Source organism: Gadus chalcogrammus, chromosome 12, assembly GCF_026213295.1.
Source record: "Gadus chalcogrammus isolate NIFS_2021 chromosome 12, NIFS_Gcha_1.0, whole genome shotgun sequence".
Lineage (NCBI taxonomy): Eukaryota > Metazoa > Chordata > Actinopteri > Gadiformes > Gadidae > Gadus > Gadus chalcogrammus.
The window spans coordinates 2,161,130-2,179,936 of NC_079423.1; the positions used below are offsets into that span (position 1 = coordinate 2,161,130).

Below are 18,807 nucleotides of genomic sequence, written 5' to 3' on the forward strand. Positions count from 1 at the left end.
TGCCTTGAAAGCTTGGAACGGTTTCCAATGCGTTTTCTTTTTCATTTAACCCCCTCCACGGCCAACCCTACCACCACCCCTCTATAGATTTTAATGCACACCACTACCCCAGAAGTGGGTGGAGTGGAGATCTTCAAAGCGGTTCCACATCCTAGCCTACCTGCCAAATCCAGTATTAGTAATGGACGACAGAAGGCCTTTAAGGTCCGCTGCTAAACGGCACACAGAAAAAAGGACTGTTGGAAGCTGCTTACAGAATATCAACCGATATTCTTCAAATAAACCGCCCATTAAAAGCTTGTTTGAGTTGAATATTTGCAAAAATAAAGAAAATATAGGTTGTTTGTGTAACCTCAGGTAATAAATGTGGTTCCCCTTTTAATGTCAGTAAAAGTCTCCCTACATATCTGAGAAACGACAGTAATAGGCCAATCTGCTATTTAACATGCTAGACGTTTGTTTTGGACAGATAGCTGTCTACGGGTAACACGTTACTTTGAGGTGGTGGACACTATATACGAGCACAATCCGAAACCTAAAATAATGTGCCGTTTGAAGCAATGTTCTTTTGCTTCTCATGGAAGTAAAAAAACACTGTGTGTGAGAGATCATTCTTACAAAAAGTGATGATAGTAATAACAATGATTAAAATTTACAACCAGGCCTATTTATCACTCATTTCAATATACAAAAATATATACATAAAATTCCCAAGGGCTCTTGTCAAAAACTACATTTACAAAAAAAATACCAGATCTCACAGCCCTGGGTCTGGTCCAGCTCCTGCAGACTTGGCTAGTGGTGGCCTTGCAGGACTTACCTTACTGTGATAAGGCCAATAATTTATCAGCATTATGTTGACGGTCTCATTACGCAGACATTCTTTCCCAACAGGTCATCGGTCTCTCCTCTTGGCCATGAGCCCTGGCTCTCCCTTCAGGAGCGAGACCTTCGCTTGGAAGAACCCAGCGCCGGGATATTTGGGAGGATTTTTTGGCCGGGACAGGATCTCTGTGTTCATCTCTGGGAAAAGCTCACATGTGAGAGGAACTGCTATCATTTATGTTTTATCCCGAGCACGCTTGTTTCCACTCTCTGCTGGGAGTAACGATGAGAGTAATCGCCAGCCAGACAATTATGGCTGATCGCCCACCCACCCAGCCGCCCGCCCGCCCACCCACCCACCCACCCACCCACAGGTCCTCAGACTTCCAGCTCTCCGCACTTTCCTCAGGCGCGGCCTTCAAGACTGCCATTGGTTTCCGGAGTCGTGGAGAGAGCTATTCTTCAATGCTGACTCAATGGTTTTGAGGGTTTATTTTTGGACCATCATGCCATGTCTGACAGGAAGTGACAACTTCTCGTCCGACCCAGGGCGGCTGAGCGCCACACGTGAGCGCGGTTTCTCCAGAGTGAAGTATCGCTTGGCTGCAGCGGGCGGCCCGGCAGTTGTGGCCGTGGCCTCCTGGGATTGGCATTGCGGAGAACCCCTTGGCACCAGATTACTGGGTCAGTATGGTCACCACGCCTTCTGAATGGACGGCAAAAGAAAAGTGGGATCTCAGCTCAGAGAAATATGATAGCCACAGCCAGTGAGCTTGTGTGGCTAAAAGTGTCTGATGATAAAGGAAGCTTTGTGGCCCAGGACTAGAAGCAAAATGCCATGACTCGGCTGTGCTCAACTAATAGGAAGCGTGTTTTTGGATCTCAGGGAGGAAACGTGCGTTCATAGCGTGCCGTGCAAAAGAGCATGAGAGCCGAGGTGTGGGCCAGACCCCCATCCAGTCTATTGTCTGATTCATTCAACATTAATAACACTTTTTTTATCGTTCAAACCGCAAACGCACACACGCATGTACGCGTAAACGAAAATTACGGATAACACCCAGAATCCATTTCAATGAAAACATTATACAAAAACAGTTTTCAGAGAGGTAATCTTTTAATTTCTGATATACTTTTGTTAACCGATGGTTAATGTCATGATGTGTTTTAGTTGATATTTCGTAGGCTTGTGAAGGAAAGGCACTAGGTAGGGTCACAGGGGTAGGGTCACAAGTTGCCCTTGGTTACAGAGTTCACAATTTCACCACTTAGAAGCAGAGAATAGAGATGTGGACAATCAAAGATGGACTGCGTACTAATTAGGTCTTTGAGACATGTGACTGACTTTGATCTGAGTCTGAGTCGGAGACCAGGAATCATCAATGATGGAGTTCTGGTTCCGCTTCTGCTTGGTGATTGGGTAAAAGATAGGTTAGGTACGAAGGACACCCGCAGCCAGGGAAAGGTTCAGTGGTGTCCCGATATGCGTATGTGTGTTTGGGAGGATTGCCGCGTCAGGGTGTTTGATGTGTTAGGGGTGAGGGGGGGATCATGTGATGACTGTGGGTTTAGTGCGCCCAGTCTTCTCCTGGAGCTGGGACACCTTCAGAGCGATGTCCACCAGCGGTGCCAGCATCACCTGCAAGCCAGAGGCACGGAAACATGAGGTTAAGGATAGGGGTGGGAGGGAAAAATGCATTGATGTGAATATTGACATTATTTTCTTCCGCAATACCTTTTTATTATATATTTAAAAGATCTCTTTAGATCCAAAGAGTATCTTAAATACCTGCTATTTCTGGGCCACAGTAGGAACCATTTGATTTAAGAAATGTAGACACTAAAGAGTTTATTTTAAGTCATGGAAAGAATGAAAGAGAACCAAAGCAAACGGAGCATTAAAAAGCCTTAGTCATTGTAATTCCCGGTGTTCTCCATAGCTTTCCCGTCTGTATCAGTTTAAGTGTCAAGATGGGGCTCTTAATCTTAATGTCTCCCACAAATCTTCCCACTACCCCTCCTTTACCACTTTCTCTGCTTGCTTCCCTCCCTCCCTCCCTCCCTCCCTCCTTTACCACTTTCTCTTGCTTCCTCCCTCCATTACTTCTGTCTCCTTCTCTCCCTCTCTTCCAACTTGCTTTTTCTCACAAAGCTCTCTCCCCCCCTTTCTTCTCTCTCAAATAACAAACTATAACTCAAGTCCTGAACCCTAACTTCCAAATGCAAGGTTTTATATCCACCATTGGGAGTCAAAAGGGCTCCACCGTCTGGCCCTGTGGCCCCCTGAAGCCCACAACAGGGCCCGGAGCCTTGAGTTAAGATCAGAGCAGAACATAAATTTGGCCCGGTACTGGAGCAAAGGGGGAACCGTCAGGGCCGACTCCCACACACACTGCTGGGGGCCTATTAATCGTTGCACTTATTACAAACTCTAACCTACGGTCGATTAAAATTGAAGCAAACAAGAGAATCATTTTGAGCTAGGATGCATCCTGGTGGCTCAAATGTAACATTACCATTTCCCTTTTCTAGTATAGTTGAGTGTAGGAATACGTTGTTATTAGCCTCGCATCACAATTGTTGGCACCACTATGTGGTGCTAACATTGTTGCAACAGAAAAAGCCAGCCTTTCCAATTTATTTTGGGGGAATAAAACCTGGAAATAATCTTAAAACAAGAGATATTTCTTGATCTATTGAGATAAAAGTGTAATCTGTCTACAATCAACTTTCAACAAGGAGAACAGGGTGTGTGTTGACCTGTGGGTCCTGGTAGATCTTCTGGGGGTCCTTCTCATAGCTGTCTATGTAGAGCCTGATGGTCGCCCCTGCACTGCCTGTACCGCTGAGACGGAAGATGAGTCTGGAGCCATCAGAGAAGATTATCCTCAGGCCCTGAGAAATAGAGAGAGAAAAATCCATGCCAACATTTATGACAATTTTCTATGCCAAACTTGGATAACCCTCTTCATTTACACCTTTTTCTTTTAATTTAAGTTTACAAAAGCCAGCTTCTACCATTAACTATTTTGATAATTAATAAACACAACTTGCTCTCATGTGGAGATTCATTTTACTATACCCTTTATTATAATCATCTTGCCCTGTATGCAATGTGAATGACATAAGGTCGGAAAAACACTGAGATTCTTCTGAAGAGACTCTTGTTTCTTAGAATGGTCATCCGATGTTCATGCCTGCAGTATGTACTAATATTCAAGCCTGGGGACCAAGGTGGCACAAGGCAGTAGCATCAGGAGAGATTCAGAGGGACAAATCATCTATACGGTTTGTTCAGGGACATATTACGCCCCTGGCGTGAAGAGCCTTTACATTTTTACTTGACAGCCTTTACCTTTACAGGCCTTTAATAGGAAGATATGTGAATGGCACATGCATGACCGTGTCTGATAAAAAAGATAGAGAATGTTCAGATGAAGACATTGAGAAGTTAGGCGATGATACATTGCAAAAATAAATGGAATAATGATAAGGATGGAAGTCGGTTGATGGTGAAGTCTGTATGGGCATTGTTTGATAACAACCTTGCCTTTGAGCTCTTGGGAGGAATCAGAGAAGCGAGGGAATAAAAACTGTGTGCCGAAACTGGAAAGGTTCTTCAGACCAGCTCGGCTTTTGTATTACTGTTTAAGTTCTAATAAAAGTTGTAAACTTCATTCGGTGGTTTACTGATCTCTTCCCTTAAGCGTTGAGGGAACCATTGGTCTAGGCGCGGTACACGCGTTGAAGCGTTGAAGTGTTGCGTTGGGGGCGTTAGTTTAAGTGTTGTACTTTCCACAACAGAGACAGCAAAACAATCCCACTCACAGACTTTATCTGAAAGCTCACCTGGTTTTTAGACACGCTCCCGTCCACAGGGTCGGTGTAGGCGAAGTTATCGGAGACGGCCACTTCGTATGTCTTGTCGCCAGACGAGAACTTCTTCCCCACGAAAGAGGGAGCCAACATGGCCGCTTCCAGCTCTGTGATCATCTTGTTGGCTGCGTCAGAGTCCACCTCCTCATAATCATACCTGTAGAGAGAAGAGGTTAAACCGGGGATAACAGCCACGCAGAAGGAGAATTCATTTAAATCTTACAGCATTTAGGTATTGCTCGATATTCCAAAAATAATTATCTATTTTTTTTGTGTCATTATTTATTTTCCATCTTATTTTAACCAAAATGAATGCCGAAAAATTAATCTGAACACACTTAACTTATACAATGTAAAGTACATGAATAGTCCCATATGGGGAGTGTTTATTTTGGAATCTGCAGTTATAAGATTCCTCACAGGGTGGTGCCATATCACTTTTAATTAGTGATCGACCATGTATGGCCGATATTTGCGTTTTTACGTGTATCGGCCGGGTTATTTTCGGTATGAACGATTATTATTATTTTTTCTTTTTACTTTCTTCGGCATGATTTACAGACAGTTCAATAAATGTTAATTTCTTTAGATTGAGACATTGTAACATTTGTTATCATCATTGTTTCATTTTTATGATGTAAATTGAGGGAGGCTTAGCCTGGAAATCCAGACCCAAATCTAAAGCTGTAGGGTCTGGGCCGTCGGCCAGCAAAATATTGGATTTAATATTAGAGCAGGATCATGGGAAAGTACAGGCTGCAAAATGACCAAGGATACATTCAGTGAGACAATGGGTGAACAAGATTCTTTTTGAAAACGTTTGCATTGTGGGTAGTGAAAACATAGGTAACAAAGGTGAGTGGGAGTGACCATCGTGGAGAGTTTAGGATTGGCGGGAGGGACCAAGTTAAACTGCAAGACACTATGGAGGAAGTGGACATGTCTGCAAGCCTGCAAGCAAGGCTGCAACACAGTTAAAGGAATATACACAACAATGGAGTCAATCGATTGGTTTGGCCTGAGTATCAGACTTCGTGGCTACAGTGGGGATGCAAATGTGAACTATCTTAACATATCATTAGAAAGAGGAAGGTAGGTATCTTATGATCCAAGGAGAATGTAAACAGTTCCTTTTAGATTGACTAGTAACTATTAGGGATGGGCACGAGTAGTAAATTCCAAACTCGAGTGATCGAATGAATTCCTCGAGGATCAATCGAGTACTCTTTTAATCTAATCTATTTGCATTATTTAGAATGCAATGCATCTGCAGCAGGAATAGGGCTAAACATGTAATGCGTATTCTCAATCAAAACAGTCAGTTATCAGAGTATTCCTTATTTATTTTTGCAAACGTTCAAAACACATTTTCCTTACAAAAGTAAATATGCGTCTCACAATTTAAATCACGTCGAACAAAGGCCTGTAACGGTTTTAGAAAAACACCGAAACAAGTAGCCTAACCATTACAAGTAATTTAAAGCTGTAAATAAAACGGCAGCAAATGAACTAAAAAAATACTCAGCGTTGTGATCTTCTCTCTACGGCCGGGATTACAGCTGCGTTTTGCGGCAGTGAAAATAGCCTACACACTTGGTTGCTGCGGGCCTGCTTTCCCGAACTCACCGTTGTGTTTCAGGATGTTGCCTATGTTGCCGCATAGTACTTGTAGTACTCTGGTAGCACAATTTCGCTTGGCATATTTTACATTTCCCTTTATGATCTCCTATTTCTGTAAAGTATTTCCATACTTCGTTGCGCTTTGCTCTAACCGCCATCACTCACTTTCTGATATTTCCACGACAGTCACTGTCACCAAAAGGATATGTGCTGACCTGGTGAAGAAGTTCCTGCCAAACTTGTGCCAGTGCTCCTTCATGATCTCCTCCACACTCTGCTTGCGAACGGCCAGGATGGACAGCCAGGCCAGCACGGCCCAGAGGCCATCTTTCTCACGGATATGGTCAGAACCTGGTTCAACATAGCAAAGAGAAGACAACAGAGAGGCTTAGATTCATGTGAAAATAGGACTATTAATTATAAACATTATTATCATTGTCAATTGATTAAACAGGAGTTCCACTATAAAAACTATCTTTGATTCAATAAAAGAAAAAAATATTTTAGTATATTCATAACTCAAATCTGATTGAATGATTTATGACGATGTATGATGTATCATCAACTACAGAGCATCTTAGTGATGCTGTGTTCCAATTAAAGCACTAAAAACTATTATTTGCGTCATGTAGTCTAACCAAGGGGCGAAGAGAATGAGAGTAAGTGTGGAGGTACATGGCAAGAATCAGAAAAAGAGTGGAAAATCACAAACGGAAACAAACAAAACATCCACAAAAAAAACGTGAGAAAATGACAAGGCTAAGAGAAGGCTCTGCTCACCAAAGTTCCAGCTGGGTGAGTGTGACCCATCAACATGTAGGTGTGTTTAATGGTAATGCTAGCTAGAACATCGTGTATGGCGCGTTTCCACCAGCGGGTGCAGTTTGGTTAGGTATGAATAGGTGCGGAACGGTTAGCGTTTCCACGAGTAGGGTCTGGCTGCAGCCTGTAGGACATCCACATCCAACTGCTACATCACTCACTCCTATCCAGTGGCGAAGTGTGGTTTAAATCCCCGTGCATGGAAAGGTTCAATCTCTTCTTTCCCAATCCCTAACCCAAACCACTACTACCCTATCCCTATCCCAGCTAACCCTAACCCTGTTGCGCTAACAATTAGCCTGTTGCGCTAGCCTGTGAACCTTGTTAGAATGTAGCGTTTAGCAATGTACAGTGAAAATAGTCACCTGAAAAATGTCCCACTATATCGATGTTTAAAAGGGACATAAGTTATTCACATCATCTCTGGCATAAAAACGATGACTATTGTGACGTAGCAGTTGGATGTGGATGTCTATGTCCTTCAGGCTGCAGCCAGACATTATTGGTTTCCACCGCCAAAGTGGGCGGGGGCCGGACTTACGGTGTGTTCCTGAATCCTCGGACGCCAGCCTTCCGAGTTGCACGTCTGACGTCTCGGAGCATTCATAGAGTTCCTGTTCGTCTTTGTGATTGTGGCATGAAATTGGCTAGTCGTTGTTTATGTTTAGCTACATTAGCCTCTCTAGCAAACACAACTTTACATTGTATTGCAAGACCATGCAATGCATAAATTGGTTACCGGAATAAAGTAGCAATGCAATGTTAAGTGTGTAAGTGTTTAAAATCGACAATAGAATGACCTACGTGGTACAAATGCAAAAAAGATAATCTCTTCACGGGCGCAGCCATTTTGTTGAGAGCGTCATCACTGCTCCTGGTCTACTCTCAGATTTTCGAAAGATGAAGATAAAAGGGGGGCGTGCCTTCGAGAAATGCCGCAAGAAAGCTGGGGGATCTTCAACTTTCGACCCGGAAGTCTGGTGTTCGAGGATTCAGGAACAAACCAAAGATTTTACGCACGTAACGCAGCTAAAATGTTGCTTGACCATTTTGTGTCAAAAATGGTCCTACGCAGCTACGCGCCTACGCTCCTACGCGCCTAGATGAGTCCATGTCCATGCAAGTGAACGGAGCGTTCCCTCTTCATCATAACTATCAAACCAAACATCCTTCACATTCACCGAGCGAACATTGCGAAAGTAAAATGCACATTTCTCGCTAAAAATGTTTCCATAAACGCATTTAATGGCGTAACTATGTTACTATTTCCACCCAGAATAAAGAAAGTTGTCGGCCGTGGCTGCGCTGGAGTCCGAGGTAGGAAACCCAAACGCCGCCATGTTTGGGTGATAGAGTTTAGATCGGGTTAGATTAAATAATCTTGGATATAAATAACAATAATCGGGTTAAATAACTTCACATGGTGTGTCTGGTGTGTTTCCAGCATTCGTAGTGTTGATCAGCAGAGAAATAGTCCGCCAAGACGTTGAGGTTGCTTAGCAACCAGAGACTCTGTCCATGCAAGTGAACGGAGCGTTCCCTCTTCGTCATAACTATCAAACCAAACATCCTTCACATTCACCGAGCGAACATTATGAAAGTAAAATGCACATTTCTCGCTAAAAATGTTTCCATAAACGCATTTAATGGCGTAACTATGTTACTATTTCCACACAGAATAAAGAAAGATGTCGGCCGTATGCTTCTGTCCAAGCTCACTACTCTCTGCCAGTGACGTCGGCTCAAGCTCAACGCTGATTGGGCAACGCGGCTAATCGTCATGTGTAGGAGCGTAAAAAGTTAAATTTTTTGAACTCTGCGCGTAGGCGCGTTAGGTGCGTATATATACGCAGCTCATACGCTGCTAAAATGTTGCTTTAGCGCATGTAACGCATCTACGCAGCTCATACGCGCGTAAACCAATGGTTTCCTATGGAAATATTGCCGATTTTATACGCGTCGTACGGGGGTACGCGTTTGGTGTGTTCGTACCTTTAGCCGTAAACACGCCGTCCGTTGATTGGTCGACAGAATCGTCTCTTCCGTGCGACAGGGGGATAATAATAAATAAACAGTACCCGCAAGGTATTTCTGGACAACGACGAAAACGTTGTTTATTGAAGAAAATGTTGCACAAAAGTTTGCCGTCCTTCCTGTACGTCCTACATTGTTGCTAATTTTTTTGGGTCACGTTCTTCTTTTTCATTCGATTTATTAGCAGGCTACACTTTTTAGACTGTGTCTCAATACAGGGGACGCATCCTTCGTAGGACGCGGTCTATGAAGGTGTGGCCTTCGTAGACCGTGAAGGTCTACGAATCCTTTAAATCCGGGAAAAGAAGGCTGCATTTGTCGGCCGCATTTGAAGGAGACTTAAGGCTGGTTTATGCTCGGTTACGTAAGCGTAAGCGCAAGCGCAAGAGGCCCTTGCGAGCCCTTGCGCCCCCCTTGCGCGACTTCTCACGTCTTGCGTGCGTCGGGCGATTTTTCTAGACTTGCGTCATTTTTTACGTAAGCTTTTACGCGAGTCGCCCAGCCTGCAAGGCTGTGATTGGTTTGCTGGTCTGGTTACTACTTCCTGTCTGGAGTATCACCCGGCAGGCTCATATACAAAAGCATTAACCTGAAGTGAAGTTAACTTTGCTGCCAACACATTATGTCGTTTTAAAATGTAGAGAGATATGCACATTTATACAACCCCAATGATCAACAACTTCATCACCCCTGTTCCTCTGTCTGTTGCCATCATTCACTGTGTATGGGGAGAACACGATCTGGCACATAAACAAACCAACGACTCCCACAGACAAAGACGTCATTCTCGAGGTCGTCTTCAACGAAAAACTTTCCTCCACATATTACTCCACCTACTGTTCTGGCGGTAAATTGCTTGGCAACACGCGCAACCTAAAAGGGAGCATGAATTGCTTTGAGTAAATTTTGCGCAACAACGTAACACCAACGCTGAAGCATGCAGCCGCCTTTAGAAATGGGACAGCCTTAACGCGTCGCAGTGACGCAATCGGCATTTGAATGCAGCCTTCGAAAGGATGCGTCCCCTGAATTGAGACACAGTCGGCCTGCTATGAGGTCACGATGCTTGCGTAGCTGCCGTGGCTATCGCCATCCGGCTTAAACTCCACCCTACCATAAGGGAACAGTCGGCGGTGGAAACGCGAGCCATAACTGTGCTGCGCCTTACCGCATATACACTACGGACCTTAACGTACTCGGCCTAAAGGCGGCTGCATGCTTCAGCGTTGGTGTTACGTTGTTGCGCAAAATTTACTCAAAGCAATTCATGCTCCCTTTTAGGTTGCGCGTGTTACGCGTGTTGCCAAGCAATTTACCGCCAGAACAGTAGGTGGAGTAATATGTGGAGGAAAGTTTTTCGTTGAAGACGACCTCGAGAATGACGTCTTTGTCTGTGGGAGTCGTTGGTTTGTTTATGTGCCAGATCGTGTTCTCCCCATACACAGTGAATGATGGCAACAGACAGAGGAACAGGGGTGATGAAGTTGTTGATCATTGGGGTTGTATAAATGTGCATATCTCTCTACATTTTAAAACGACATAATGTGTTGGCAGCAAAGTTAACTTCACTTCAGGTTAATGCTTTTGTATATGAGCCTGCCGGGTGATACTCCAGACAGGAAGTAGTAACCAGACCAGCAAACCAATCACAGCCTTGCAGGCTGGGCGGCTCGCGTAAAAGCTTACGTAAAAATGACGCAAGTCTAGAAAAATCGCCCGACGCACGCAAGACGTGAGAAGTCGCGCAAGGGGGGCGCAAGGGCGCGCAAGGGCCTCTTGCGCTTGCGCTTACGCTTACGTAACCGAGCATAAACCAGCCTTAACACCGGGATACCACCGGACGCGTACGCGCCGCGGAACGGCTGCGTCCTCTGCCCTGCGTCCATTCCTACCGGGCGCGTAACGGCAGCGTAGCGCTGCCTTGCGAGCCAGCCGTATTCACACGAGATCACGCGTTAATCCTAAACCTAATGTACTCACCTTCCACTCCCAAAACCATTGCAATTAAATGCCACGCTTTGTCCTTTCTGACATTTTCCTTATAAAAAGGATGATTTGGTACATAAATGACTTCATGCTGCTGAACTTCGACAATGAGTCTTTCGTCGTTCATGTTGCCGACCCTCTGAGACCCTTTGATTGATTGACTGCTGACCTGGTGCCACCGGTCATGACGTAATAATGTTGATGTGAAGTTACATGCGCTGAGTATTGTGTTTTATTTTGAAAATTGACCGGATGCTCTATGGCTTTTACTTTTCACTTCCTGCCCGGCTCGACGTGCTCTGTCGAAATTGACGCGGTTTAGCAGCGGCTCGCGGTAAAAATAGAAGTGGACGGAAAGATAGCGCCGCGGCGCAGCCCGCTGCTCCTGGGACGCTGCTGAAACGTTCCGCGGCGCGCCCGGTGGAAATGGTCTCATTGATTAGAGTGGAAGCGATCAGCAGCGGTGACCGCGGCGCAGCCGTCCCGCGGCGCGTACGCCTCCGGTGGAATCGAGCCTTGACGGCACCCGCCGGTGGAAATGCGCAGATAAGCAGGCTTGCTCACCGGTGCCGAAGCTCTCTTCACCGCAGAGTGACAGCTTGCCCGCATCCATCAGATTCCCAAAGAACTTCCAGCCGGTGGGTGTCTCGTACAGCTGCATCTTCAGTGCTTTGGCCACGCTGGGACAAAAAACACACTGCTTTAGAATAAATAAAACAAAAGCCCAGCTGGACAATCTGAGGAGAATGAATGCAAACTAGTAGGGGCTTAATTGTTTGCATTTATTTCCTAAAATATTTACTTTTACAGAGTACCATATTTCAATTATTGTTAAGGAACACACTAGGTTACTTTTAGGCACTTATTAACCGGCTAGGCCTTAAGTAAATGGCAGTGTGTATTTCTACAGGGGCCAGTCTACACAGTGTTCATTTAAATTCTTCACAGTGCTGGCTGAGTTTGTGTTCACCATTTAGGCGCTTACAGATTCAACGCCGCCGGCAACGACTGGACGAAAAAAATATGAGTTCACCCTAGATTTGAGCTCATCGACCATCAGATTTTAGATTAGTAATGAATTAGTATTTTGATTATCAATCCAAAGTCTGATTAGTGAGAATGCTTGGGCCCACATTCGAGACAATCAGTCTAGCTCAGGGGTGCCCAACCTTTTTTGACCCAAGATCTACTTTTCAAGTAGCCAAACTCCTGAGATCTACCAGTCTAGTGTCAACATTGCAAACCTATCTCTAAGCGGGGGGGGGGTTGTATCATGAACCTACGGAGTGGGGTTCCAAGTGGGGGTTTCATTCCGTCTGCGCACGGCACCTTCGCAACAATAATCAATAATCTTCCTCCCACTCAGGGTGAAAATTGTAGGTCTTAGCTCGTTTCCCCTCAGCCATGTCAACGTTTAGGAGTGCGTAACTACTGTTGACGGCTTTCAACTACTGTTGACAGCGCATGCGCTACCGCGCGTTTATGTCCCGCGCAAATGCTTTTTTTTTTTCTTTCTTTTTACTTCACCCCTCACGGTCGACTTGGGATCTGTCGGCGTTCTACTGGTTGGGCACACCTGGTCTAGCTGCTGTGAAATGTGTCCAGCAGGGGCCTCACTTGTCCAGTGCGGCGCTGGTGGGCATGCTGCGCGCCAGGCCCTTCACGCCTGTCCTCTGGAAGTAGGGGATGCTGGTGATGTTGGCCGCGATGACGGCCACCGAGTCCGAGGGGTTGACGAAGAAGCCGTGCTTACCGAGCACCATGTTGCGGTCCTAGGAAGGGGATGGGACCACACAAAACACACTCAAAACACTATAAAAGGAGCAACACTCAGGGTGGGGGCGGACTCTCGGAACATGGGGATTTGTGTTATTTTTTTACTTTATTATATAAAAAAAAAGCTTGTGGTCAAAATATGCCTCTTTCCGCCAACCGAAGAAGTAGAGAAGTTATGACTGACTTTTCATTGGTGGCAGCCATTATAAACGACTTCTTATTACACCGATTATATTGGAAAGTTGCACCACATTATTTGAAAACTCTTTCCCAATAACCTAATCAGAACCTCTATGCGTTAAATAGCTAAAACTATCCTTAGAAAGAAAGATAACAGTGAGTCAAGGGTTGGTAGTTGTGTTCCAGAAGAAAAGATGTGAACTTTACTTCTTTTTGTTCCTCATCCTTCTTTCCCTGTTTTAAGGGACATTAGTTTTCTTGAGATGTCTCCCTTTATTAGGCATTAACACATTGACACATTAACACCTCAGAGGTCGGAACAATGGAGCGTCGGAGAAATGACATGGACCGGAACTTACAGCTGTCTACTGAAAACATCTTTCTTGAATGCCACAAGAGTTTGTTGTTGCTGGGGTTGTAAAGAGGTCAGCCGGTGACTCTATTACCACTAGTTGAAATGGGTAAAGCACCACCTTTCGTACCGGGATATGACATGCTTCGGCCAATAATTACATTTTCTCACTGCCATGTGCTCAGACAATTGCAGTTGTCCAATTGAGGAGCATAATCGAACTATGGCGGATTAAGCGTTGCGTGTAAACGTACTGAGTGACACATTGACAAAAACGACAAGTTACAGGATAACTTACACCGTCTCCATCGAAAGCGGCCCCAAAGTCGTACTCGCCCCCCTTCATGGCTTGGACCAGGTCGGCCGCGTAGGTCAGGTTGGGGTCAGGGTGGTGGCCCCCAAAGTCCTCCTTAGGGACACAGTAGACGGCCGATGAGGCTGGGGAGCCCAGTTCCTCACAGACTATCTTCTTCACGTAGGGGCCCACAACTGCAGATAGGGTGAAGGAACATTATAATGGGGATTAACACTGAATAGTAGAAGAGTTGGTGAGGTTTGAAATATGAAAGAAATTATAAACCGTATTGGTAATGGTGGCTTCCATTTTCTTCACCCTCTGTCTTTCTGCCTTTTACACAAACATTCACTTAAGGTTCTTCTAATTTTTGGCATCAGTAATTGGAACAGTAGAGGGCGCCTGGGTACCTGAAACTTGGTATGTTTTTCCATTATCCTCAGAGTGTGCCCTGCATTGGATTTCCTAGCTACTTCCTCTCCATTAGATGGCTAACAAATGCAGAAATTCTTGAGCAGGTCACAAAAAGGCATAGTATTTGCTCTTCTAAATTCCAGGCTGAACAAAAAGGGGCCTGCATTTTAGCATCAGGGCCCTATGGATATAGCCTGGTCCTACCAGACCATCGTACTTCATTTCATTTGTACAGAAGGTCTGGAACTGCTCAATTGACAAACGTTCACTCACTTGGAGGCAGGTGTCTGTACAAGTTTTAAAATGATTGGATCTGCCCAGTGCCACTCTGGATCTGCCATAACCAATCGCATAGCGTTTGGTCGGGACGTATGTCATGAGACGGCTCCTTCACCACTAACGGAGCCAGCTGGAAAAATCTAATCTGTCTTCCTCTGACTACAACTGAAACTGGCGCACGACCTAGACGTCATCGTTCTCAGCCACTCCCTCTGTTCGTTGATTGGACCGCCATAAATCGTGGTTTACATGGACCCACGGAATGGAATGCATTTACATTAAGCAGACCCAGACCTAGTACTGAAGTGAAATGAAAATTGAGCAGAAGTAGGTAGGTGGGCGGTGCCAGGCTACTATGGATCATGGGTTAATTCTACCAAATACAGTATCAGCCTTTACATATACATTATTTGTATCAATATTTTCATGGAATACATTTTTTGTCCATCAAAGTACTTATTTTTATCGTCAGTATAATTATATTCAATTTTCTATTGTAGATCCAAGCAGAGCAGTTTATTGATTTGAGTTTTTTTTATTTGAGTTTTTTTTTTTATTTCTGAAACATCCAAGGACGTTGAGGTTGCAGGGCCTTCCCCATCAACTCACCTCCGTGCATGGCATCCAGCCGCACGTTGATGTGCTTGGCTCCCGACAGAAGCTCCTTCAGTGCAGGGAAGTCGAAGATGCCCCTCAGCATTTCCCCATATGCCTCCACAGAGTCCACGATGTCAACTGAGGCAGAGACAACACAACGACTTAAAGCACGAGACTATATAATTTTACTGAAATGTTTAACTAAATTATAATATTGATAACACTATTTCTAACTATCGATAAGATGTTTCCTTGACAATGTGCAAGAAATATTCTCAAAGCGCTGCAGAAGAATTTTTATCTTTCCGATAATTAAGTAGATATCTAAACGTTATAGAGGAAATTAACGAATATCTATTCATTGCTGGTAACTGTGAAATAAACTGAACCAATCCCAATGTGATTATACTATTGAAAAATAATGTCTGACGGGCTATGAAGCGGCCAAGGCACACTGATGGTGAATTGTGAATAACAGAATACTCTCATTAAGTAGCACAACAAAATGAAGATACAACCTATTGTGTATGTTACGTAGTGGTCAACACTGCCTGCAACATAAGTAGACACTGCTAAGACATGAGATTCACCATGCTGATGGGTGAAACCGTCTTCTTGGCCCCTCGCATGATACCTGTAAAGGGCTTGAAAGAGTCCACCTGGAAGGTCTGCTTGCCAATGGTAGACAGGTCCACCTTTATTTCCGGGCAGATAGGGTACTCCTGCAGCCCTTTGCTGACCTCGTAGATCTTGTTGGTGATGCCCTCTGGGGCGGGTCCTTGGAGGGGGGGTTGGGGGGCAAGAAGGAATATACATGAAGCTCTGTCGACTGGTCAACTGTGGCCAAATGGTGAGGTTAATGAACCTAAACTTAAAACAAACACACAACATAAAGGGTGGGTGTAGTTCAGTTTCTAGCATATTTGCTGAACACTTAATACATAGATACATGAACACACCCATGTGAAAGCGCTGGTGTACTTAGGCACAGCACCACCTAGATGGAATTTATATTGAAATTTAAATTTCTAGTCAAATTGTGCTTGATAATTAAATTTTCCATTCAAACTATGACATAATTGGACACTCATCTTTTCTTTATGTGGGGTGTACCTACTGTGAAGTCTCACAAATCCGACTTTGGTTTAAGAATATAAAATCTTAGAGCAGACAAGCTCAAAACTTGGTGACCGCAGGGTTCGACTTTCTTTCACTTCATATTTGTTTGGGCCAATCGTATTGCTGGAGGCAGGGATCTGCCTTCTAACTGCAGAATTGGCTAGTCACCGTAAACCCAATGTCCGCCTGCACTAGTAAACTCTACAAAAAACATCTGTAAAGATTTTAGTGTAAAATTGCCAACAGAAATTTGCCGTAGAAATACAGATTAAAAAATTCCTTCTGAAAGCTTGATTCACTCACACAAAAGGGTTTGTGCGTTTCTGTTCGGTAGAAAATCTCTAACAAAACAGGAAACAATGTGTAACTCGGCCGCTTTCTGTGTTTTTTTGCTTCCAGCTCAAGCTCTGTCCTGCCTTTCCCCAGAAGCTCTGCTATCCAATAGAAGGACTGCTGGGTCCAATATTAGCTACTGTGTAACTGCTACTGACCTCCACTGGCGATGTTGTATTTGATGCCAAAGTCTCCATTGGGCCCCCCAGGGTTGTGGCTGGCTGTGAGGATGATGCCCCCCACCGCCTTGGTCTGGCGGATCACACACGAGACCGCTGGGGTAGACATGATGCCATCCTGGCCGATCACCAGGTGGCCAATCTGAACGAACGAACGAACGAACGAACGAACGAACGAACGCACACACACACACACACACACACACACACACACACACACACACACACACAGTTTGTAACTTAACACATTGAGTCATGCTTCTTTTTAATATTAAATAATAATATACAATTCTGACTGAAACTCTTGCTTAACCTTATGTAACTAACCCTTAAGTGTACCTTAAAATAATTGTGATTTGAAAGACAATAAATTGGAGTCCTTAGTAACTCATTCTAATGATACCAAAATTAGTTTTATGTATTTTTGTGCACATAATGAATTAATTCGCGAAATAATCTGGCAAGGGCATCTGTGAATCGGTGAGCATCATGGTTGGTATGCATGACCCCATTTCTGATGAAATAAACGAAGGGTGCAACGTGACAGTCCGCACGTTCGTCGTACGTTACGGACCCCATTCAGCTGACAGTCCAGGCTTCATCATACAGGCGAAGGAGCCAATTGCAGTCGACCACGGCTGATTTGATAACAATAACACTGTGGCACTTCCCATGATAACAACGGTACAGTGAATTGCAATTGTAATTAAATGTCGAATGTTTAAAACACGCCAATTCATCTGCAACTACGTCCAGTGGGCTTTGCGCCTAGTTAAATGCCAAGGGTACTGATTTGCATGCAATGATCTACTTGCACTTTCCGAAATGCCACTGCGGGGGTTTGACCAAAGGGACACTGATACTGACTAGTACTAGTAACATCTAAACACGTTCACGTTCACATGCACTACAGTCCAGTATGAGGGAATGGCTTGCTGGGAACATTGTCATGCACCTCGCGCCTATTGCAATATTTAAACCAAGTTGACACAAAGTATCAGTATGTAAAGCCCTGTTTTGCTGGCTGCTTTATGCCACACCATATTGCAACATATAGCTGAGGGTCAGTATTGCAACACTGTACATTAAACAATTTTGTTCCAGTTTCCTTGTGGCATTGACAGCTTACTGTGGGAAATGTAGCAATGCAAGTCTTTCTACGGAGCCCGTCTAGGGTCGGGGTTCCGTATCTTTCAGTAGGCGACCATGTCAACAAAACAAGCTTTGGCGTAAAGTTGTTTGAGCACTAAGGTTAATGCCATTAGCTTGCAAATGGACGTTAATAGGGAGTAGGTAGTAGTAATGAAGCAGGGTCTTGTCATTTATAAGCCACACACGACCCAGGTTGTAGACTGAACGTCACGTTTAATTTGTTACTACTGACCCCGTTAGCAGCAGCAATCTGGACGATCAACTGAATTGCTTCTTTCATGTAAAAGCGTCCATCTCCCCCGACTACCAGAGTGGCTGCCTGGCGCTCAGACGGCTCCACGACAGAAAGGATACTCTGAATGAAGTTTTCCGCATAGTGCTCATTCTGTTGAAAGACTGTCACCCTCTTCCTCAAACCGCTCGTGCCAGGCTTCTGGTCTGTGTATGGCTTGGTTTTCACTACTGTTATTTTCACCATTTTCGCCCAAAAACCTGGTGACTGTGCGATACGCTGTTTAGCTAGGTGGACTCAATCGACTACATTCAGCTCTGCCACAAGTACAGCCCAGACTCCCGCCCCCTAAATGAACACCAGACACCATGATTGGTATCACTGAAAATGCCCAGCCCAGAGTCCCGCCCCCTAAATGAACACCACACCATGATTGGTTCCACTGAAAATGCAATGTGTACTCTGCTGTACTGACTACTGGAACTTGTAATGTATTATGAAATATAGATTTGTACTAAATTAATTCACAAAATTGGGCTTTAGTTAAAGTTTTTTTTTCTATATTCAGTTCCTTTACTTTACAAATTAAATGATTAGGTTCACAAAAGAAAGGTAGACACCAACATTGTTTGGTGTCTACTATATGTAACATAACATATTATGTTACATAAAGTAGAGACTATATGTAACATAATATATTGGTTGAAATGATTACATTACCTGAGAGGTATAGTTG

General features: G+C 44.4%; 1 protein-coding gene across 1 annotated transcript; it reads right to left on the reverse strand.

The window, feature by feature from the left end:
• Nucleotides 1–1,898: 1,898 nt before the first annotated feature.
• Nucleotides 1,899–18,417, reverse strand: pgm1 (phosphoglucomutase 1). The gene is made up of 11 exons (XM_056603812.1): nucleotides 18,072–18,417; nucleotides 16,667–16,829; nucleotides 15,691–15,834; nucleotides 15,069–15,194; nucleotides 13,770–13,960; nucleotides 12,781–12,935; nucleotides 11,728–11,843; nucleotides 6,537–6,672; nucleotides 4,675–4,858; nucleotides 3,586–3,720; nucleotides 1,899–2,464 (listed from the first exon to the last, which is right to left on the reverse strand). The coding sequence occupies exons 1-11, from the start codon at nucleotides 18,315–18,317 to the stop codon at nucleotides 2,375–2,377; spliced, it is 1,686 nt and encodes a 561-aa protein (XP_056459787.1). The 5' UTR covers nucleotides 18,318–18,417; the 3' UTR covers nucleotides 1,899–2,374.
• Between the last annotated feature and the right edge of the window lie 390 nt (nucleotides 18,418–18,807).